This window comes from Eretmochelys imbricata, chromosome 11, assembly GCF_965152235.1.
Source record: "Eretmochelys imbricata isolate rEreImb1 chromosome 11, rEreImb1.hap1, whole genome shotgun sequence".
NCBI lineage: Eukaryota > Metazoa > Chordata > Testudines > Cheloniidae > Eretmochelys > Eretmochelys imbricata.
In genome coordinates this window covers 41,400,223-41,425,673 of record NC_135582.1, presented here as the reverse complement: position 1 = coordinate 41,425,673, position 25,451 = coordinate 41,400,223, and the positions used below count along the sequence as shown (strand labels likewise).

At 39.5% G+C, this 25,451-nt stretch overlaps 1 protein-coding gene across 1 annotated transcript in view; it reads right to left on the bottom strand.

Annotated features, from left to right (window-relative positions):
• Positions 1–8,849: 8,849 nt before the first annotated feature.
• The window catches only part of RAPGEF4 (Rap guanine nucleotide exchange factor 4), a 222,504-nt gene continuing 205,902 nt past the window's right edge, over positions 8,850–25,451 (bottom strand). Inside the window, exons 26-31 of the mRNA XM_077829663.1 lie at positions 23,790–23,880; positions 21,501–21,551; positions 20,846–20,933; positions 20,419–20,483; positions 11,005–11,059; positions 8,850–8,977 (exon numbers count right to left, since the gene is read on the bottom strand). Coding sequence (XP_077685789.1) covers positions 8,850–8,977; positions 11,005–11,059; positions 20,419–20,483; positions 20,846–20,933; positions 21,501–21,551; positions 23,790–23,880 — 478 coding nt within the window. The remainder of the gene's footprint in view (positions 8,978–11,004; positions 11,060–20,418; positions 20,484–20,845; positions 20,934–21,500; positions 21,552–23,789; positions 23,881–25,451) is intronic.

Below are 25,451 nucleotides of genomic sequence, written 5' to 3'. Positions count from 1 at the left end.
GCTTCTGCAAGCGGTGATCGAAGGGAGGAGAGGAGGGTGATTAGCTTACAGAGAAGTAGAGTGAACCAAGGGGCGGGGGGTTTCCTCATGGAGAAACAAACAGAACTTTGACACCGTAGCCTGGCCAGTCATGAAACTGGTTTTCAAAGCTTCTCTGATGTGCACCGCGCCCTCCTGTGCTCTTCTAACCACCCTGGTGTCTGACTGTGTGTAACCAGCGGCCAGGCGATTTTCCTCAACCTCCCACCTCGCCATAAACGTCTCCCCCTTACTCTCACAGATATTGTGGAGCGCACAGCAAGCAGTAATAACAGTGGGAATATTGGTTTTGCTGAGGTCTAAGTGAGTCAGTAAACTGCGCCAGCGCACTTTTAAACATCCAAATGCACATTCTACCACCATTGTGCGCTTGCTCAGCCTGTAGTTGAACAGCTCCTGACTACTGTCCAGGCTGCCTGTGTATGGCTTGCACTGTCTGCTGCCAAAAGGCAATAAACTGCTGCTGTGTAGCAATGCAGTACTGCGTCTGCAAGCTCCCAGGAGACATACGGTGATGGTTAGCTGAGCGGGCTCATGCTTGCCGTGGTATGGCATCTGCACAGGTAACTCAAGAAAAAAGGCACAAAACGAATGTCTGCCCTTGCTTTCATGGAGGGAGGGAGGGAAGGGGGGCCTGACGATATGTACCCAGAACCACCCGCGACAATGTTTTAGCCCCATCAGGCACTGGGTTTTCTACCCAGAATTCAAATGGGCGGTGGAGACTGCGGGAACTGTGAGATAGCTACCCACAGTGCAATGCTCCGGAAGTCAATGGTTGCCTCGGTACTGTGGACACACTCCGCTGACTACATGCACTTAGAGCATTTATGTGGGGACACACACAATCGACTGTATAAAAACGCTTTCTACAAAACCGACTTCTATAAATTTGACCTAATTTCGTAGTGTAGACATACCCATTTACTCAACAGGCCAAGGTCTGCCCTTGGATGTTGCATGCAGCTCCCGTTGGCTTTAGTGGTACTTGCACATTTGAGAGCAGAATGTGGGAGTAGTTTGTCTAAACAGGTCTTGTAGTTTATGATATTTGATGTCACTCATGTTATCATAATATATTTTGTGTCACTAATATACGGGCGATCACAGTTTTATTGGCACCTCTGACCTTTGTGAAACAAATCAAGTTTTAGTAGATTCTTATCTCCCTTTTACTTGGTTTTAACTTATCTTCATCTCAAATATAAAGTACTGCACTGAGGGTTTATGCTCAAAGTGAAGATTGGATGTTATAGAAGTTTCTGATAGTATTTTTAATGATAACTTTTAAATCTGGTCATTATTTTCTTTGATTGCTAATACATTGACCTTTGGTGACAGCTGCTGCTTGTGACTGCTAAACTTTAATGCAGAATACAGTAAAGAACATAATGATTATTTGAAAAAGCACGGTGTAATGCATTTCAGATTAACAGTGAAAGAAAACCTATTCAAGGGAGAGGTTCACTTTGCCATATCACACTCTATGCTGCTTTTCTTATTATCGGTACAAAAAATGAAATGAGAATAGCACATCTTTTAATTTTCTTCCACTATTACCTCTTGATTTGCATTCAGGTCTCCCAGAAGAAATACAGCTGAATTCAGAAGAAGTCTATTTAAGCTGCGTGATGTTTAAAAATTGCTGCAAGAGGTTAAGGTACTATATATTATGCTGTTGACCTCGCTAAGAAGCTATGTTAACAATTTAGGCTTATAATTTTCTGCAGTTACATTGTTAAAATATTTCTTTTTCATTTCATTTCTTTAAGCAAAACTCATTATCTCTCTATGTACTCCTGCAGGTTAAACCTTTAGATTTCTTTCTAACTTATTTTGTACAATTTCTAAATTGTATTAAAAGTTCTTGTACTTTTCAGGATTGTTTGGTCCCTGTCTTTTTGAGTAGAGGGAAATGAATTTTTGTCTCTCTTGCTCTCTCTCTGTTTGTGCTTCATCTGTGTGCTTCACTGCCTGCATCTTCTTAGCAGCAGAAAACTGCGATTCATTCAAATCCAAATCTAGAATTCATTCAAATCCATTGCAGTATTTTCTCTGTAGCTCTCATTTTTATGACAGGTTAGAGTTGAAGAAGGTGTCCAGAGAAAATATTTTGGACACCATGCTCATTGAACAATAGTACACTGGGAGAACACTGGATGTGCTGTAATGGATCAAAACATTGTTCCATTGTCCTACCCAGCAATGGCTAACACCTGACATTTTCTGAGAAATTGAAAAAACAAAGCAAACAACCAACCACCAAAAGCAGCAAAATGTGTGTGTGAGACAGCCTCATTTTTTGCTATCAGTTGGTCCCCATTATTTCTATTGTGGTAGTGCCCAAAAGACGCAATCAATTTTCAGGCCTCATTATGCTAAGTGCTGTTCAAAATACACAAGAGGATCCCCATTCTGCAGATCTTACAATGTAATTGGTCCTCAGCTGCTGTTTGTCAGCATGCACTCTGTCTCCTGGATCATATACCCTAGAGCCTGGATCATATACCCTAGAGCCTATTCTGGGGTGAGGTTTGATGGACCCATAGGGGCTGTGTCTCCACTTCTGAGGGATCTCTTTTAATGACTGTGAGAATGGCAGTCCAGGTGCCTGCTCTTACCAAGGCTGTAGGCATCAGCTGAGTACTGGCAAATTCATAGCTGGAAACCAAACCAGTTCAGTTGTATGTATGTTCAGGATAGGTGTTAGACTTGTAAGAATGTGTTTAGTCTCTATAAAATGCTTGTAAGTGGCTGTGTGCATTAATCTTACTTGTAATGTATGTATCCCATGCTATAAGGTAATATGAAAGTTTTGCTTTATAACTGTAAAAATGCCTGCTCTGAATGAACCTGGGCAGGAGGATTGGGTCCCCCACCCACCAAAAACGACTATCAAGACTTAATAGGCCAAAAGTTTGTTGATTGTCCCATCCACCCAGGAAGAAGTTACGTGCAGGAGCTCTCATCCCATCAGTTTAAACTCCGGGGGAAGGTCAGATAAAGATGCTCACAAGAAGAAACATTTATCTCTGCTGTTTGGACTCTCACAGCGACTGAAGCTAAGAAACAAAAGCAGTGATCCCCAGAGTCAACTTGGATTACCCCTAAAAGACATTCAGTGCTGACAGATTACTATAGCTCTGTCACCTTTTGGAACCATAGATTGAAACACATTTGTGCTTATATGTTAACCTGGTAAATAACTCATTTCTTTTTCCTAATTAATAAATCCTTATTTAGTTTACTATAGGATTGGCTACCAGCATTGTCTTTTGTGTGAGATCTAAGGTACAAATTGATCTGGGAGAAGTGACTGGTCTCTTGGGACTGGGAGCAACCTGAATATTTTGTGATTTTTGCTATAAGTGACCATTTATCACTAAATCCAGCTTGCCTGGGTGGCAAGGTAGACTGTAGTGCCCAAGGGGACTGTCTGTGACTCCATGGCAAGATTGTTACAGTCATCCAGGAGTTCACATCTGTAACTGAGTTGGTGAAATCTAATTATAGAACATCCCACCAGTTTGGGGTGTTTGCCCTGCTTTTTGGCAGTCTGCCCTGAGGTTGGCACTCATGGTCATGAACCACTCCAGACAGCATGACAATGACCACAGAATCAGGCTGCATCCTATAGCTGCAGCTTCAAAATAATATAGACACAGGAATTGCTCCTTAGGCCTATTCAGGCTATCCCAGATTTTCCAATAATTCTTTTCGCCACTCCATGAGTCACTCAGATGCTGCACAGCAAGTAAAAGCAACCAAACACTCTTTTGGTCTGATTTCCAGCTGCAAATGCAATGAATGGAGTCAGAGAACCCTAATATCTCCTCAGTGTCTTTCCATGGCCAGACTGGAGTTCTGTCTATTGAATTTCAGTCTAGGTATTTGTACTGTGAGCAGCAGCATCATACCTCAGCTACTTGAGGCCAGTTAGACCCCCAGATAATACTACTTATAATTTATATAGCACCTTCCAGTGGAGGATTTCAAAATGCTCTATACCTCTCTAATTAAGGCATCAATCTGCATTCATGTGTTACCATGGGGATGCCATGTGGATCTCTGTTCATGTTCCACTGGAACAGAGCCACATCACAAGGATGATCCTAGAAAGATTTTAAAAAAGACCCCCCATACCCCTCCTGTAGATTTTAAGAGCTAATAGGGTAAGCTGAGGAAAACCCATATTGAGCAAATGAGGAAATAGCCTAGATACAGAGCAAAGCTTGGCCTGAGTCTGCAGCATTAAAAACCAATATACACAAGGAGAAAATGTGTCCAGACACCAGAATGAAGCCTTGGACAAAAGACTGAAGAAAATGATGAACTGACAGAAATCTTACAACTTAAAATTAAGGAGGAAAAAAATCTGATTGTTAAATTGTTTGTACATGGTTTAATTCACTTTGTCACATGCTTTGCTTGTGGACATGTCTTGTATCCGACAAATCTCTGTGTTTATTCCATTCATATAAATATATATAGATATAAAGCATCAAATAGCTTTCTCTTGGAAAAAAGAGGCCACTTTTTGAACATTTGTCTCTACTGTGTATTACTGGCAGATTTTTTCTAGATCATTTTGAATGTCTAGCAAGATGACAGCAAGTTAAAATAGCTTCTAGGTGATAGGTTAGAGTGCTAATAATTGTGCACTAACTGTAGAGAATTTCTTAGCTATTTGTAATTGCTTAACTTGCTGTATCCAGGGACAGAAGAGAAACTTACCGGTGTAGCATCTCAGCACTTTCCTGATGGTCTCATCAGTTTCTGTAGCATTTAAGCTTTGAGTAAAAGAATGAAGTTTCTAGGCTTTATGGGTGCAAAGATAACCTTTCAATCATGTACTGATACCATATTACTATACCAAGTTGTTGTTTTTTAAGAAGGTGTAGAATGTCTCCATATATGCTGTGACACTAGCATGCCAGCTCACGCCAAGGCCCCTGGGACTCACTGAACACTGACAAATGCATAACTGGAAACCAGACTGACTCATCTGTTAGTTAAAATAGGTATTAGATTTATAGAGTGGTGTTCGGTGTTGGGACTTTATGAAATGCTTATGAGTTGCTGCATGCATTTATCTCACCTATAATATCTGTATCACCTATAATATGCGTATCCTAGTTGTGACAGTATTCACTCACCACAGCCGCGCCTCCTGCTGGCTGGGGATTGGCTCTGCTAGCCAGTTCGCCGCCTTCTGGTGGTTCTCACCACTATCACTTCTGCTCCAGGACCCACATTACCCACAGGACCATTGCGTCCTCTTCATGACACAGCCTTCCGGCTATGTCACGCGCTGTTCTCCCCCATTCCAGGGGATCTGCAGTCTGCTGTCCAGCCGCTTCCCTCAGTGGCAACTGCAGCCAATTGTCTGGCCACTTCCTCAGAGGCAAGTGGGGCCTGCCCACTACTCGAAATCCCAGCCCAGGGACCCTGTAGATGGCCGCCACTTGCTGTGTCCCCTCCAATGCCTCAGTTCATTTCCCTGGGCCACTTCCCCGCAGCTCCTGGCACCCTCTTTGCCCTTGCCTCAGGGCCTCAGCCTGCGAATGCCTGAAGCCAATCAGGAACTGTCTTTAACTCCCCCCAGTCACTGCTAACAGCACTTCTCTGTCCAGGATGCTAGTTCCCTTCTGGCAGGCAGGAGACTGATATTCCCTCATCAAGCTCCAGTCAGCTACTGGACTTGCTCTGCCCTGCAGCTCTTCTTATATGGATCTGCCTGGCCCTGATTGGTTGCTCCTTGCAGCCCCTTTCCTATTGGCTGCTTTTTGTGCAGCTGCCCTAGGCCTTTATTAAGCCCTAATAGGCCAGTGTGTGGCAGGCGCCCCATCACAGTAGTATTTAAGTGTTTGCTCTGTAACTATGAAACTGGAAACCCCCAGAGTCAGGAAAGAAGCATTACTAAGTGTGAAATACTAGTTTACCATAAGAGATGTCATCTCCTGTCCTACAAAGACCTATAGACACCAGACAAATCAGTGGACAAAAGACTTTGTTGATTGTTTTCTCCACACCCATGGAGAGGGGACATGCACAAATACTCATTGCATCACAGCTTGAACTCTGGTGGAAGGGCATTAAAAACCTTGTCAAGAAGAAATAGTCATCACTATGCTGCTGGGAATTCAAAGAGGGCAATATTTCTAAGCATAAGCAAGGGATCCCCAAGGTGCTTAGCTTGGGTTAGCCCTAACAGACATACAGAGCTTGCACATTACAGCAGCTGCAGTTACATTCTGGAGCCTAAGACTAACTCATTTGTGAGTGTGTGTATGTTTACCTGCTTTAAACTTGTAAAGAAATCTTTTCTCCTTTTCTTAGTTAATAAATCTTTAGTTAGTTTTTTACAGGATTGGATACAAGCATGGTTATTGGTGTGTGATCTGAGATGCAACTGACCTGGGGTAAGTGACTGGTTCTTTGGGCTGGACATACATGAAAAATCACAACAATATTCAGCTTGAGGGTCCATCTCTCACAAAGGCAGCCTTTGGGTGGCAAGATAGACTAGAATGCCTGAGGAGATTGTCTGTGACTCCATGTTAAGGTTGTTTTAGTGCTTGAGGAGTTTACACTTGATACTTAGTTGGTGAAATCTAATGATAGAATACACAAGGTTCGTGAGCCACTCCAGACAGCTTGACATATGCCAGTGTGTGTTAGCTCTGAAGAATAATGATGACGATAATAGTCACTTTTAATTCACGGTTGATACATTTATCACAAACATCCAGGTACTCTGAGACTGTAGAGGTATGTGAGTGGAACAGAGAAGAATATCACTATGTCAAATGTCAGCACTATTTTGCAGCCTTCTTTTGGTCATCCACTAATGCCTGCACAGCACAACGGCTGTGCAGCTGCCCCCATGGATTATTCATGCTACCATAAGAGATCCCAGTCAGAGAAAGTGCATAGACAACCCCGTGGATACATGGTAAAACACATTCCCCACTCCCATCACAACCTAGTTTGTTGCTCTGACTGCAGAGGATCTACAGAATGTAAACTCCATGAAGGGTGGGAATCAAGAGCAGATGGAAAAGTAGTTGACACTCACGCAGTTGCCTCCCTGGCCTTGTCTTCACTGAGTGGAAAAAGCATGTTCTAACTTGAATTAGTTAACTCAGGGCAAACTCCTAATGAAGACAAGCCAGTTTGTAGTTTTCACAACTAGCAGGTCAAGTTAAAGAACTAACTCACTCGGGTTAAGAACACAATATTTTTATATTTACATTGCAAGGATTTGGCTTGGGATATTGTAATAATTTTCCCCTTTCTATAATAAAAAAATCTAGTATCTTATTTCTGAAATATTTGAAATGTATAAGGTTTCTAGCCTCATGTTGATTCAGAGGGGGAGTTTCCTCTGGAACCCCAAACAAATGAGCTAAAACAAACCTCTTTTCAAGCTGTTCAGCTCCCAGAGATGGTGATGGGGTTGAACAGGTTTAAATGAGGACATAATTGACTATTGCGTGTAGAAACAGGAGGACCCTATTGCAGTTCAACACCTAGCAAAGTTCAGTTGAAGTTCACTCCACAAGCCTGCTAACATCATCTGTTTTTATGCAGGAATGAAGACTGGAGTACACACAACAGATGTTAAGGACAGTGAACAAATCTTTTTAAGCATTTACATTTAATTAAGATACTGCATGTTATTTACAGAAAACACATTACACAATTCTTACACATAAAGTGCAGACTAAGTGTAAAGACAGAAAAACTGTACTTCAATTACATGCTAAATAAAATAAATAAAAAGCAATTATTTTGGCACAATACTATTACATAAACAAATAAATACTCTAGAACATGATGAATTAACTTTTCTATTTACAATCTACTTGAAAGTGCAAAACAATTGCTAAAAATTGAAATATTTGTAAATGTTTAAGCCCAGAAAGTATGTTTTAATCATCCACAACTAATTGTAGCTGATATTTAAAGTTATAATGTCCAGGAAAATATTGTCTTTGTGCATTTTGTGCTCTTTTTGAACCAGTCTCTTGCTACCTTTATGCTACTGATTTTATGAAGCTCATTGCTTCAAATTGAAATTTTCTAAAATCCTGGTTGGTAGTTTAAGAAAACCTCAAAAGAAGTAAAATTACAAATATTAATCTATTTATCATTGAAAATATGGCAGTTCAGTCCTACCAGGGTAACTTAAATGGCCAGAGTACTTTACAGTTGTATGCAAATGTGGTTAAGATGTGAAATTGTTATTAATACATGTAGTATTTAATAAGTAAACTTTTTTTCAATAGCTCCCTGAATACCAAACCCTGGAAATATACCATTGGACCTAGCTTGGGCCCAAATTATGTCACTGGTTTCTTACATACATCTCCCATTGAAGTTAACATGAACTGAACATGCAAAACTAATGGCAGATTTTGGCCCCAAACTGGATAATAAATCTTAAAATATTGTATTTTTAATTAGAGAAAAGAAACACTGCTACATTCCTTAGAACTATTAGGAGTTTTTGGTGCATGTTTCACCAGCTATTCTGGCTATTTTATCTCGTTTTTATTTTCACTATTTACAGGAATTTTGCCTCACCTTAAAATGAATTAAGAGTACACAACATGTGCACCCTCCCAGTTACAGTGTATAAACTCTTCATTAGTCAAACTTCTCTGAGGGCTGGTACATTGTGCGTTGCCTAGGATTTTAGAATATGTTTTTGCTTATTTTTGTAGTGGCAGTGCAGTAGCAGAATAAGTGGAATTAATAGGTGACCTTGACTGGAAAAAAATAATTTCTTGTAGTCACTTAAATGTTTATGCTCGACGTGGTTCTAGTCGGTGAGACATCTGTGATAAAGTTCTCTGGTTGTCAATCACATTTAATTGTCGTACATAGGTCCGTACATCCTGATGGTTCTTATTAGTTAGAGCTGCGTCTGGATCTGAAGAAACAGAAATGATGTAGGATTGGTACACTTGGTCAAACCCTGAGTAGAATATATAACTCTTCTTTTCAGAAATCTACCATAAGTAAACACCAGATACTGCTGCAATAACAATAAAATGGTTAGAAATCTATCTTCCACTATTCTCTTCCATTTGAATTCACTCTCCCCAGTGTATTTTTATTATCTTGTATTATTTTCCCCATAGAATAACTCTGCTTCCTGGTATCCTTGGCTACATTCTCTGAAATTGATGGCCCTTGGTGAAGTTTTATACCTAGCTTAATAGTCAATAGTAATAATTACACAGCTAGTTGGCATAGTTTAACAATTTAGTAATATCTACTGTTGACCTAGGAGAGTTCACCCTGGCCCAAAACTGTAAAATTGCTTTAAAAGCTAAAAAGTAATCCTTTTGCATCACCACAACTGTAAAATGAGCATCTAATAACAGGCACATCCAGTCCATAATCTGGTTTATGGTTGGAGAGCGCATGCCAGGAAAATTATGAACCAATGTAATGGTCCTTTATGAACCAATGTAATCCTTAATTCATTATTTAACATTTGCAATGCGGTGGTGCTTAGTGGCCAAGCAGCTTCAGACCCATTATGTTAGGTGTTGTACAAACATATAATAAGTGACAGTCACTGGCGTACAATCTAAAAGCTTCCTGGGCCAGATTTGTCAAGATATTTTAGCTCCTGTATATGGAGATAGGTACCTAGTGGGATTTTCAAAAGTGACTACCACCTAACTGATTGGTTTCAGAAGGAGTTAGGTGCTCAGATGCTTTTGAAAATCCCACTAACTGCTTATCTGCATCTTTAGGTGCCTAAATATCTTGAACAATCTGACAGCATACACTAGAAATGGAGTACATACCCAGGCTCCAAGTACTTGGGTGGCTAGCTTTTGCTGAAGCCTGTGCCACCACATCTACGTTATTATTGTTACTCACAGTAGTTAGATTAAAGTTAGCATGGGTACCCGTACCCAGACTACCATCACACCTTCACTTGCAGTGTAGCAAACCCTTAGGCGGAGCCTAAGCTACAACCTGATCCGCTAACACAATTGTAAAGGCATTAAACTGTGTCTACGTGAGGTATAAGGGCTGTTTTAAATCAACTTAATTTTTAAAAGCAATTTAGCTAGACATGCCCTAAATGACTACACAAGGCAGTAGCCAGAGGAGAATCAGGTCTTTTGTGTTTAATTTAATCACTTTTTTACTTTATTTATACAATATAATGTAATTGCACTGTATGCATTCCCGCAATATTTATTAAAGTATTGCTATATATTGTTCCATAGGCTGGTGACTTCAAAGCTGAGCAACTGCTGCTTCACAGCAATATGCACTAGGTGCTTTACAAATGTTCACTCTTCTTTTACAAAAGATGATGATGCAGAATCTACACCGGGTACAAACTAAAGGGTTTACTTTATTCTTAATATATGTGCATTTGTCTATGGACTTTAACTGAAGATATGTGTGTGTTTAGATTTAGAAGATAATGAGAGTATATTTTAATTTCTAAATCATTTATGTCTGAAGGTCTCAGAGTACTTAATCAATCAACATTAAAAAAGAGATATGTCCCAGAGATATGTCCCAAAATTAACAAAGAGATATGTCCAACTGAGATGCTGGCTGGAACAAAGAAAAAGTTTAGTCAACATGAGATTCTGGAGCTAGGATGGAAAAGATCCCATCCCATTATAAGTGTTTCTTTTTACACCATTTATTCTGCTTTCTGTGAAGAAGGATGGGAGGCTGCTCTGTTAAAAAGAAAATCAGAGACTGAGTGATGCTCTTTAGCAGAGTGAGGCTGAAATTATCCAGTGTAGTTGATCACATTTCTGCCATTGTGCATGACCACAAAGTATGGTGAAAATATTGAAACAATAGCCTCAAAATGCATTATCCAGTATGTCTCTATCATCCACAACAAACTCATTTTTAACATTCCAATTACCAGTGATAATTCTGACAATTCACATATTGCAATTCACTTACTGAAAGATTGGCTTCGGCAAAATTTCACTGTCCTTGCAGTGTTGGCGATCATACGCTGAAAAGAAAATGTATTTTAAGTGTCCTTCGTGGTGAAGGGTGCAAACAGAAAACAAACATCGTATTTCATCATTTGAAGTAAACACAGATCTGAAGACACTGACAAAATCAATTAAAACATTCAAATGATGTTAAAGTTTCAGAATTTTAACTTTGCCCTGACATTTTGGGTCTGATTCTCATTTACACAGGCTTCAAAGTGGGCATACATGTGATTTCCATTTCCTAAGTGGTGTAAAGGGGCCTTAATATAAGAGAAAATCAGTTCCTTTAATGTTTAACCTTGCTCACATCTTCAGATGAAACAAAGGGGTTATCCCAAACCCCTCTGCACGTGAATACTCAAATTTAATTTTAAGGTCACTAGTTCCTAACAGCAAGGACATTCTAGAACACATTCCATTAAATTGCTTAGCACTTTAAGATATTTCAAATTTTATTAAGGGTTTGAGTTAAAATGCAGCTCTGCTTTGAAAAGTGACTGTAAAAATGGCATTCTGGGGATCCATGTTTATTGATTTCCTGATGAAATGTGCTCAGTTTATGATTAAAAAGCTGATGGGTGGAAATCTGGCCCTACTGAAGTCAATAGGCGTTTTGCCATTGACTTCAGTGGCGCCAAAATGTCACCCATGATTTTTCTAACTACCAGCCCTGCAAATTCAACCTGGATTCTTTTTTTTCCCCCTACAGCTAGAGTTGAAACTTATTTTGTTGATAATTCACAGGAAGGAACAGAATCCAACTCAGTCCTTCCTAGATGTGCTTGCGCTGCAGTGGAAACAAGAGTAAAGTGTAGTAAAAAATTATTGTAGTTACTGAAGTAAGCCACAAAGACTCAATAAACATGGGGAGTAGATCTGATAAGGAAGAAATGCCATTTTACACTAATGTTTCAGAGTAGAATTGCTGCTGATAAAATAAAAGGAAGGAAGTTGAAATCTAATTCTGCAACCCCAAACTTAACTCACTGGCTCAGTTGTCACCTGATAGATAATGTTCTCCTGGCTGAGCAAAGTATCAATTAAATTACAACATCAGGAGTAAATCTGAGTTTCCATAGTTGGGGAGTTTGATTTAGGCATGAAGGCTTGTAGTTTAATTTACTTATGTAAATTAAGAAAAAGAAGTGGGAAAAAAGTTTCAAAAGGCAAAATTGCTATTGCTACAAGGAATCTGAAGTTTGTTCTCATGTGTTCCAACACATTTAACATGTTAAAACATGTTCTAATAGTTATATGTTAACATATTTTCACAGCATATTCTCAACAGGCTGTTTTACACACACTGGAAATTAAGATGATCAAGAAAATTATAAATCCATACAGTGGAATAGCCTATTTCCAACTAGTGAGTAGTGAGAGAATTTGTCTGGTTAAATTTAGATGCCTCACAAAAAAAAAAAAAAAAAATCCACAGATTAGGCTTTTATGTGAAAATGAAATAGCTCTTAATACAACAGCTCAGAGGCAAATGGTAAGCACTACTCCAGAACAGGCTTGTAACTGACATTTTTCATACACATGAATGGAGTAATCTCAGACATTTTAATGCATCATGTGAAGTATACCAAGACTGGCACGATTGTTGATCAGCATCAGAAATCTAATACCTGCACAATAGGTAACTAGCCTGTGATAGTGCCCAAGAGGTGCCTGAGTGCACATCACAACTTTGCCAACATTTTGGAGCATATGGACCAAGGATTTTTTTTATACTCTCTAGATAAACAGATGCACAATTAAACAGATAAAGAGCCCTCAAGTAAAAGTAATTTTAACGCTACATTACCTTAGTTCTTTTTACACTTCTCCAAACCATTATTATTACTTGTCTAGTACTACAGGTGTGCATGGTGTTCTCTTTTAGGAGTTTACAATATAAGGCTCCAATCCTGCAAATTCTCTTGCATGTGCTTAACATTAAGCACGTGAGTAGTCCAACTGACTTCACTAGGACTACTCAGATACTTAACGACAAAGACATATCTAAGCGTTGTGCTGGATCAACCCAGAGTGCACCGCGCCAAGTAGGATCAAGCCTGGAAGTCTAACCTAATCAAACTGGAAAACACTTGAGTATGCTCTGAAATGTTACAGACTTCTGTGGAAGTCATGTAGTTTTGGCCAACACACAAGTGATGTTGCTATTTTGATCATACTATTTCAGGAAATACTCCCTTAAAATAAGTACTTCCAGGAGTGGTATCATAAACGTTGAACAAGGCTGGCTGACTAATGCGTTGATGCAGCTTCCAGAATTGCTTCTTTTAGGGGAGGCACTTCTGAAAGTTCTGTCTTTCAAGATGATGGTTAAAGTTGCTTGACCTGTATATTGCTGGGTGTTTGTTGGAAACATTCAGTCTTATCTTTCTATACTTATAAATCTTCAGCGTCTCAGGCCTCAGTTCACAACAAATTTGAACTGAGCCATGAAGTTTGGATCTAGTCAAGAGCAATATTCAAAATTCTCCAAAGTTTGATTAGTTTTGGATCCAACTTTATGGTTGAGAATCTTTCCTTGTGGTAAGAGACAAGCATCACTAAAACTTTTTCACCCCATGTATTTTCTTTATTTTGCGGATGTTCTGTATATTGGAGTAACATTTGGGATCAGGATGAGTCTATTGTATGCAATTCAGAAAGATGAAAGAAATCAGGAGTATGAATTTCCAAAAGTTCTAACTCTAAGTTTCTGCCTTTATGGACTATCCAAAATTAGGAAACTGGAAGTTGTGCATTAGCCTCTTGTTGGGATAGGAGTATCTTCTCTCACTGAACTGTCTGAAGAATTCCATTTTAAGGAGCGGTGTTGCATGACTCTAAAGATAGTCTCATCCAATCCTTTTCATTCAGAAGGCTGCAGGCAATGATACAACAGCAAAGATTTTGGAAGTGGGAGTTAACACAGCAGAATATGTTGCTTCAACCCAATGAGATGACCCCAGAAGCACACCATACATTCTACATAAAGCCCCATTCCATGGCTCTTTGTTTGTCCCGTACACTCTACAAGTACTGACACAAAAGGTGTGAGTTGGACTTATCACTGGCTCATAAAGAGAAAACAGATTTCTTTTACCATTGCCTTGCAAATGTGGTGGATTCTCTTCTTTTGATCCATTAATAGCAGAGTTTTACTACATGTAGATGAAGGGTTGTATTACTGAGCAAACATTATCATAGAAGTTCAATTGTTAGCACCTTAAACTTTTCTTCATTTTGGGATTGCCTCAGGTTAATATCTCCAAAAATTAGCCTCTGTTTACTCACTATGCTAAGAAAGGCCATTATTGAAAAGCCATATATCCTAAACATGGAGCCATCTGAAATAGAACCAGCCACGTAACACAGTAGCAACTGCCACTATCAGCATGCTATATATATATATATATATAAACTATATATAACAATACTGTTTCAAGTTTTATGCTGCCTAGAAGAGTGGCAGCAGGCCAGCACAGTATCTGCTAATCCATTCCTAGCCTAAGCTTCTAAATGTTATAAATATTCATATATGCCATAGAAAACTACCAGGGGCTTTAGTCACACGCTTTCTGCATAATCTTTATGTTCCAAAAATGAAAAGAATGTTTGCCTTTTTTTTGCATAAGGATCAGAATGTGAAATCCCTTTTGTTCATAACCACAAAACCTGAAAACCAATATGCACAAATTCTTTAATCCTCATTTCACACCTCAAGGTTGAAGAGCCTCAATAAAAGAAGAACCAGTGACCAGCTTTGTGGCCTGATGGTATTGTCTTGTGGTGCCACAGGAAGGTAGGCCTTACGTTTCAGAGCCACCTTGCAACTTCTATTCCCTCTGCAGGTGCCACTTTTGTGACATACTGGGAAGCAGAGTGTGCAGAGGCTGCCAGGTAAATTGATCTCTGATCACACTGCCAGATGATTTAAGGAATAGTGTTGACATAAGCTCCAAAGGAAGTGCATCCCCTGCCTTCCCTTATGAAGACATGATGCTGCAATGACAGTCACATGAACTCGGGTTAAACAGGGAATGCGAGGAAAGGATGGTAAATAATGGCTTTCAAATGAACCATGAGGGAAAAGATAAAGACCATGTTTGAATTCATTTGAGGACACAAATGTGGTATGGAATATAGCATCTCCACATGGAGAGCCAGCCCCTGGAGCCTCCCACAGAACAACAGATCTAGAAAAGGGCCTGCCTGGCATATCCCATCTATTTACAAAAACCTGTGAAACTGGTAAAAAATGGACAGGTACAAAAGCAGTACAACTTGTATGTAATATATTGTTATGCACTGGTTTGGTAGGTTGCACGTTGCCCTCTAGTGGCTAGCCCACAGGGAGTAAACAGGAACTTCTACTACTAACAGCTACGGGACTTCTCCTTTGCCTCAAATGGTAGAGGCTTGTTTTTGGAGCTGAGAGATAAACGTGTCTGAGGTGCCTAATTGTTGCATTTGTGGTCTACTACAGTCCTCTTCACTACTGCTTTACCTTCCTGCAGCTCCTAAATTGTATGTGCTCAACCTTGCAACAGCAGCATTTTTACAACTTCACAAGCTTAACAATTCCTAGTTCCCCCAGATAATTATGGCTTCATTTTCACTGCCAAAAAAGATGCTTTTTTCCAGTACGAAAGCTAATGCATGGTGTGTAAAAATCCTAGTGGAGATAAGTCACAGACAGCTTTTACTGCAATGTAGTTAGGTGAGATCAAATCTGGGTAGAGGGTACAATATTGACGTTGTCTAGCTACACTGCACTTTTCTCCACTACGATTTTCAGCAAGATAGCAAACACATGGTAGTTATTGTAAAAACGGACCTTTTTGGCAGTGAAGACAAAGTCTATAGGGCCCTAGTAATGGTACTTTTCCCTCACTCACAACCATTTCAGATTTGGGGACAACTTATACCTTCAAGTCAGCGGCACTGCTTGGGTACCTGCATGGACCCACAGTATGCCAGTATTTTTATGGCTGACTTAGAACAACGCTTCCTCAGCTCTTATCCCCTCTCCTCTACTTGTGCTACATTGATGACATCTTCATCATCTGGACCCATGGGAAGGAGGCCCTTGAAGAATTCCACCTGGATTTCAACAATTTCCACCCCACGATCAACCTCAGCCTGGACCAGTCCACACAAGAGTTCTACTTCCTGGACGCTACAGTGCAAATAAGTGATGGTCACATAAACCCCATCCTGTACGGGAAACCTACTGACCGCTATACTTACCTACATGCCTCCAGCTTCCATCCAAGACACACCACACGATTCATTGTCTACAGCCAAGCCCTAAGATACAACCGAATTTGCTCCAATCCTTCAGACAGAGACAAACACCTACAAGATCTTTATCAAGCATTCTTAAAACTACAATACCTAGCTGGGGAAGTGAGGAAACAGATTGACAGAGCGAGATGGGTACCCAGAAGTCACCTACTACAAGACAGGCCCAACAAGGAAAACAACAGAACACCACTGGCCGTCACATACAGCCCCCAGCTAAAACCTCTCCAGCACATCATCAACGATCTACAACCTATCCTGGAAAACAATCCCTCACTCTCACAGACCCTGGGAGGCAGGCCAGTCCTTGCTAGCAGACAGCCCCACAACCTGAAGCAAATACTCACCAGCAACTACACACCACACCACAGAAACATTAACCCAGGAACCAATCCCTGTAACAAACCCTTTTGCCTACTCTGTCCCCTATATACTCTAGCGACACCATCAGAGGACCCAATCATATGAACCATCAGGGGCTCATTCACCTACACATCTACTAATGTGATACATGCCATAATGTGCCAGCAATGCCCCTCTGCCATGTACATTGGCCAAACCGGACAGTCTCTTCGTAAAAGAATAAATGGACACAAATCAGATATCAGGAATGGTAACATACAAAAGCCAGTAGGAGAACACTTCAACCTTCCTGGACATTCTATAACAGACTTAAAAGTAGCCATACTTCAACAAAAAAACTTCAAAAACAGACTTCAAAGAGAAACTGCAGAGCTACAATTACTTAGCAAATTTAACACCGTTAATTTGAGTTTGAATAGAAACTGGGAGTGGCTGGCTCACTACAAAAGCAATTTTCCCTTTCTTGGTATTGACACCTCCTCATCAATTATTGGGAGTGGACTACACCCACCCTGATTGAATTGGCCCTGCAAACACTGGTTCTCCACTTGTGAGGTAACACCCTTCTCTTCATGTATCAGTATATTTATGCCTGCACCTGTAATTTTCACTTCATGCATCTGAAGAAGTCAGTTTTTACTCGCGAAAGCTTATGCCCAAATAAATCTGTTAGTCTTTAAGGTGCCACCAGACTCCTCATTGTTTTTGTGGATAAAGACTAACCCCTCTGATACTGGTATGCTAATAATTCAAACATCTATTTACTGACAAAAATATTGATCATGCCCCCATGAACCTGGGGGCCAACTCCTGCTATCTGCTGCCCCCTCACAGCTTCCCATAACAGGATTACAAGGGCGCACAGAAAGCAGGCTATGATTTACTACTTAAGACTTATGAGAAAATAATATATGAAAGAGTTCTCACAAGTCTGAAAAAGTATCAGTCTTTTAAAAAATACAGTTGAAACAAACAGAAATGAGAGTGATTCAGAAAGCTGTGTTGGTTGGAGGGATGTAATTTATTCTGCTAGGTGCTATTTCCAGTCTGGGTAGCCGATTGCAAGCAGACAGTTGTCAGTAACCTATCGGCTGTTGGGACTGAAACTCTTTGGTGAGAATTCAGACACAGCACTGTAGTTACGCCAGAAGCAGAGGAACACCCTTTTTTAGAATTAAACAAGGATTTCAGTAGGGATCATCAAGAGATTTTTATTTGTAAGAAGAATAAAACTTAAAATCTCATAATCAGGGTGGATCAAAAGAAACTGTTTTCCAAAGGATGAAGAAATTCAGGACAGATCAATAATTCCTAACCATCAGAAGCAACTAGAGTTAACTATATCTGCTAGCACCATCAATCAGTGGAACAAATACCTAGAAATGACAAGTGGCTAGATATGGCTCCTAGAGAAAATCTGCCACTGCCTGTTTTCTGGTTTCTAGCTAAAACTACATGAAAGTAGCAGAATATTGACAATGGTGTTGGTCAGAATTTATACCAGTGTAAATGACAGCAGAATTTAGCCCGTAGTATGTGACTGCATGGCCGTGTCTTCACTAGGAAAAAAAGTATTTTTTAGCTTGTGTTTGCTAACACATGGTAACTAACATGTGACCAGGCAGTTGTAGTTGTAACATGAGTTAAAAGACTGAGATAAACAACAGTCTCCCCCCATTTATTTATCTTGACCTGATAACACAGGTGAAAACTACAAACTGCCTTGTCCACGCTAGCATTTTACAATGTGTTAGCTAGCACATGCTAAAAAAAAAAAAATCACCTTTTTTCTTACTGTGGATGTTCCCTGTTCATCAGGTGCCTTTTATAGCTGCGCACTAATCTGCTCTGTCTCCTATCTATTACAAATCTTTCTCCTTCCTTTCCCAATTTCTTTTATCTCTTAGCACATTAGCTCAAGCAGAACTAGCATGTGTCTGTCGACCCACGCTGAGAAGCACGCTCCCAGCTGTAGTGTAGACATACCCCAAGAGAGAGCACTTTTGGGTACAGTGTGGGCTGAAGAAGAGGCTTGGAACTGTAAGCCCACAAACTGTTTCCTGTTTGATTCTTACTGTGTTCAGGGGAACAGGACTGCATCAAAGAAATGTGTGACTCCATCATCTATTTCCATTCCTATCAGAAACAATCCACAAGACCCTAAATATTGGATAACTGCTTGGGTCAAAAGGGGTAACACTGTATTGCTGTATAAAACTACCTCTAAAATCTTCTAATCTACTACTAATAAAACCAGGTTGTGGAGATACACATTTGAAAAATTCCTTCTTATGGCTGGCAGACTCTATAAGTCTTGAGACAAACAATGGTCTGAAGTCAGTCGTCCGCTTGGAATTGACAACTGTATATTACAGCAATAGGCAGCCAACGTACACACATACACACACAAAATCTGAATGCTCTCCTGATTCACTGTTACAATAATTACCACCACAAATATATATGGTCACGGCAAAAGGTGTTAATGTTATGCATGTTATGAATCATCAATATATAAGCATTCAGTATGAAATCTTGCATAGCAAGAACTAACTGGATGGCCTGGACCTAGAGATACCGTACAGTAACCACATCCAGATTATCACTAAAGGGATTAAGCACTTTCTTTTGTCAGACTGGAGACTGACCAGAAGCCAACTCCAGGCAAACCTGTCCGAGGTTCCTGTGTATTGCACAGCTACTTCAGAAAGGAGAGCTAGCACCTATGCCCACCTAATTAAACCATGAAATTCTGGTCAAACAGTTCTTTCCCAGGAAGAAAGCTCTGGGCTGAGGCAGGAGAAGGGAACAGAGTGTGTTTATATGCAGTTAGGGTATGCTTTTACCGTAGAACTAACTCAGGCTGCTACCTGGGCATTACCCCCTAAGCCTTCTCCACCCCAAAAAGAACCTCTCACCTGAAGTTGACAGTGCTTTTAACCCAGGCTAGTTGGCTTGTCTGGGGCTGTAGGCTAAAATCTGAGTGATGCATTCAGTTGGGATGATAATCTGCCCACATTGCAGTGAGCACACAGGCTAATCACTCAAGTGCTGATAGTCCTTCAAGACCTTCCCACAATTCCCCCAAGTGCTTGAAGGGCAGACAAGTTCTCCCACAATTCACTGGGAAAGAATCAGAGTGGCTCAGCTTATTGCAGCACAAAGAACCATGGAATATGCTCCCACTAGTCCTAGTAGCACACATGGCAGAGTGCAGCAAAGAGGAGGACACAGTAACTTGGGTAGGACCTTGCAATGTGGTGGTTTACACTGGGGCTAGGCTTGATCATCTGAGTTAACTGTGAAGTGAAGACATACCCTGAGTAACCAATACGGACAATGACAAAACCCCCACTTTTCAGAAGCAGGAAAATGTCTCTTAGTTGAGATTTCTGCAAAAGGAAATTGCCTGCATGCAGTTGTTGCCACTTCTGTTCTAGGTAAACAGGACTTGTGTACATTTGTAAATACATAAATTACCCTGGAACATAACCCTGATGTTGTGTCACCGATTCCCCCTCCAACAGGAAGGAGAGCTACCAAGCCTGGAAGCTTGCCCTCAAAGGGCCAACAATGCAACTCAGATTCAGAAGAAACTGAAGTTTGTGTGCCTATTTTGTACATAGAAGTGTCTTATATAAAACCATCAGTTCTCTTTTGCACCACTGTAAATCTCAACATACAACCACAGCTGAGAACATACTGTACGTACCATTTTTTCAAAGTTTACTAGATTGTCAATGAATGTCTTGTTCCCCTCGTGAGTAAACGTCATGTCTGCATAGAAATAAATGCAATAGTCTTATAGATAATTGAATTATGACATACAAAACAGCAGAGCACTGTATCTCTATCTCTTCAGTTACAACAATCAGACCATTTAATTGTTAAAAAACATGCTCCTTCTATTAGAGTGAAACTTTGAAAGATTTCTCACTAAGGCTAATGCAACTGGAGTCTGACTTTCAGATTTACTGAAAACTCCTTCTCCGATCTCCATGTCATGATTTTTTTTTAATAGAAAAGAGGATTGCACCTTCCACTGAGATTGAATTTTACTTTCTCTTACTGCCTTTCACTCTTCAAATATCTGACAACTAACTTTCACATGAATAAGGCTGGCAGATTTTCTAGATTACCTTTTATAAGTAAGGGCATGAAGGGAATTATAGGAGGGTCCAGTTTAGCTACAGTAAGCCTGTAGGCCCTATGGTTTCTTGATGGATCCTTAAAAAAAGAAGAGATCAGACAATTATTAACATGGATCAAAAAGCAGACACTGTATAGCTTCATTTAAAAGACATGATGTTTATTAAATGTAATTACTTTGTCTTGCAGCTTTAAAAAGTGCAGCTTCAAAACAAGGACAGCTTTCATTAAATTTAACAGTTCTCCTATCAAATGGCAAGATATAAGTGTGATTACAAAACAGCTTATTTGAATAGAAACTTCACATTTTCCCTCCCTCTAATGGATTTGCAGACACCAGAATAAAAAAAAATCCATGTTAGAAAATACAATTTCCCATATGTACAATGGGAAAACATGTTATAAATCTTTTCAGAGTGTCCCAGATTGACCTTAAGTGATACAAAAATTCTGTCAAAGTAGGTTCCTAAGGGTATAATTTATTAGTCATACATGCTTATTTTAGCAGCACTAAAATGGGATCATAAACTTCTTAAATTCAAACAAGGACATATAGAATGTTCTGTATCGAGGAATTCAAATCAGTTACTCAGAAACTGAATTAGTACAGATTGTGCACAGAATAAAGGATCTATTGCCATTTACCATCAAGCTTTCAAACTCTGCATAGATCTTCTTAAACTTGCTTGGAAGTTTCTGTTAATAAAACAAAAACAACAGAAAACTGTGTTAAATTTAATCTGCATTCAGTATAACCATTTTACTGTGTATGTTTCTTGTAAACATCCTTAAAGTAGGAAAAACTGTTCTTTCTGGAACAATGTGGTAACATAAAATACAGCACATCTCCTAGCAACCAGATTATAAATAGAGATGGGACTGAGCTACAAAACCTGGATCCTGATTTGGATCCAATCCTGAAGTTACCCAGTTTGAGATGTTCAGATTCAGACATTGAATTGGCCCATTACTGTGACATGCTGCAGCCAAGTAATTCACTTTCATATCTGGATCCAAAGTGCAAATGAAAGTTTAATTCAGTGTTCCAGTTCAGTCCCATTCTTAATGACAGCCTGTTTGAACCAAAGCAATTTACAAAAATACCTTGGGCAGTATTATTTCAGCTGGATCATTCACATAAATGACTGTGTGCCTTTTGGAATATTCACAAGTCAGTCAAACCCCACCTGGGCATTTCCAGGAGATATTGTTAAGCCAAATGTATCATCAACTATTACACAAATCCTTGATTTGCCTGGCATCCAAGGGTCAGTATTCATTTGTTTGGGTTAAGTTAATTAATAACTTTTCAGTTCACAATAGACACTGAAAATGAACTTTTGTCAGCTATGCCCACAGTGAATAAAGGATATGGTGGAACATTACGAAATAGTTGCTTTCTATCTCACATTATACTATAATAAATAAATGTTGAGCAAGTATACTGGATGTGGATACTGGTATGTGAAAAAGACAGCCTCTAAGATCACAGTAACTTTCATATATCAAATTAAAACATGTCAGCTTTCTAATTTGCATTACAAATTTGAATATATTTTCTGATCAAATCACATTACAACATTTAGTGGGCATCATAAGCAATAAAGAAATATTTCCTTAAAGTCAATTCTGCAGTAAAGTATTCCTCTATTTAATAGGCATATTATAGCAAGATAGAGTACACAACAAGGGCCTCATTTCTAATGACATGAACAAATTGTGTGCCTATTTTCCATACGCATACAAATCAGGTATTTGTGAATGAAGTGGCCATATGCACCTGCAAATACCCGACTTGTGTGTGCAACTGACATACCTGCATATGAACATTAAGAATAAATATGTAGGACCTGCTTTTTACTAATGATGTTCACGTATATATCCTGAAAAAAACCAGTAGACATACTCTTAGATTATGTCTTGATAACCTGAGTGCTCTGCTGAACAAAAGAGTGTGAAAACATTTATCTGAATACAATATCATACCTCTTTCACTTACAAATTATCTCTTCCCCCTTCCAGCTCAATCCCCATATCTACTGTAAATTCCAGCTTGTTGTACACAGTAAATTAATTAAATTCCACCTCTTGTCTGCTTAGAACTTCTGCCCTCTTAAAAACCTCCAGCAGATAGAAATAAAGGGCCAGTTATTTAGAAATTAGCCTTCAAATTCATGCCTTCAGTGTTAATTGTGAGAAGGTTTATGCTGGTATTCAGAAAAATAAATGTAGGCTTCTCTGGCTGCAAATTGAAGGTGTACATTTAGATTTCAGGTTGAGGTCTTTTTGTAAACTGCTGCCTTCTGATGATACCTCGAATCCCCATTTTCAGGCCAGATTTTAGAAACATGTTAAATGCAATCGGTTATATTTTGGTTTCAATTACACCAGTAATATATCACTGACATATCACAGCAACCTGGCCAAACATTTTTCTATTTTTCATGAAAAATGTTCACAGAAATATCCAAAAAATGGGCAACCAGCATATACAGGTCAACATTTTTATAAAAATGGAAATTTCGATGAAAATGTTTTGCTAAAAAATTTCATGACAAATCTTTCAGAATTTTTGGAGGAGGGCTACACTGGGGTAAAGGAGAATTTGGCCCATGAAATGTAATTTCACCTTGCTTCCCCCAATAATTTTGCCTCTCTCTTTACCTCCTTTTTTGTAAAACAAAACAAAACACAGCAGCTCAGTATTGTGCTACACAAATGCTCATTAATGGTATGGGACGTCTCCAAGCTTTTAGCCTACAGTAGTAACCTCTCCTCTCAGGAACTGAATTACAGTCGTGAAGAATGGCATGCCTCCCTCTCTCCCAGTTAACCATGTTAATTCTAGCAATAACATGGATGGATGGATGTTGTTGCTTACTAAAAGCAGAAATTACAACCAAAGGTCTCAGAACTGTTGTAGCTATCACTTACCTCCCATGTTAGTGAAAGGCGGCTCACAGCAACATTACTCAGTCCCATGATAATAGCGAAAAAGGAATTAAGATTTTTGTATTCCTTACAGCTGAAATACAAGAGATCCAGACTTTTAATGTTATGCATATAATCAGAGGAGAAGTAAAACTGAGGTCCTGAAGAGAGTGGAATACAAGCCTTTGGTTTGAGTTTGATTACGTTCTGGCAAACTTCACCAGTGGACTTGAGACACATCATTTTGCAACCTCTTTCCCCCTGAGTTTTGTTTGAATCTCAGACTCAAAGCATAATGAGAAGCTTGGTAAACCCAGGATAATAGTATCTATACTGATCAAATTCACTTGGAAACTTCTGTCCCCTCATGCCTCAAAATTGACTGCCAGTTTTCCTCTAATCTGATGTCATTTTTGGCATACAGGAATCCATGGCATTTTAACACCTTTCCCTCCCACCCGTACACTATGGGGCATCTCCTGACACTAGACTAAGTTAAGGCCCAAGGAATGCTAAAAACAGTGGGAGAAGCATAGTTTACACTCCCACAGCTACAGAACTTGGTGGGCTGGCAGGTTGTCTACACTGCAGAAGAGTCTTACTCCAGATTCAAGGGGCAGATGCTCAGAGATGGCTGTGTTTCAGTGACCCCTGTATACATAGTCTGTAACCAAATTGTGCAGTTTCTTGAACTCTTTGGGATCTTTCAATTAAATAAGTGCCAACTGTCATCTTCATCATTATAAAGACCCTTTACAACATATCCATTGCACATACTAGGTGCACTAAATCTGCCCTAGCCTCCAATACAAGAGTGCTCCTTCATTAGTGCTCAGGAGAGACTGAAGGATGTAACTGCATGTTACAGAATATCTGATATGCCACATCTTTGCAAATGATTTGCTATGTTTGTTACTATAATTGCCCAAAGTAGAAATCTTTAGGCCTATGCTTCTTTTGCTATTTGATTTGCAAAGGTTGGGTGGTAGGATATTAAGGAAACTATAAAAGCAAGAGATTCAAACTGTGATTCTCAAATATTATTCTCTACTTCAGTTAAATCTTGAATATTTTATCCTCTCTCAGATATCTCATCTTGTATGGCTGATCTTCACCTTAACTCAGCATGGCCAAGACTGAGCTCATAGTCTCTCCTCCCAAAACTATCTCTGTAGTATACTATACTAGTGAACATTGTCACCATAATGCCATCACCCAGGTTTGTAACCTTGGGGATTAACTTGGCTCTGTTTCCCTCACGTCCAAGCCACGGCCACATCCTGTTGCTTTTTCTTCACAACATTTCAAAAAACATACCCTTTCCTTTTTTTCCTGATGGTCAAATCGCTTGCTCACAACCTAATCATCTACTGACTACTGTGACCACTTCTGCTCTCGGGTCTTCTTTTTAACAAGCTTACCACCCTCCAACCTTCCAATGCTGCTACCAAAATTATTTCCCTCACATGTTGCTTTGATGATGGTAACATGTCTTTACTTGTTCTGGGAGACACCAAGCATAAATCTGGGTTCAGTAGAAATAATAACTATTCAAATACTAGTATTCAAGTGTAGTGTGGGCTTATTTAAGGAAGCTGCAACTTGCAACTATCCTTTGGCTGAAATAGGGGAATGTTTTGTGGGTGTGCATATGGAGAGAGTTTT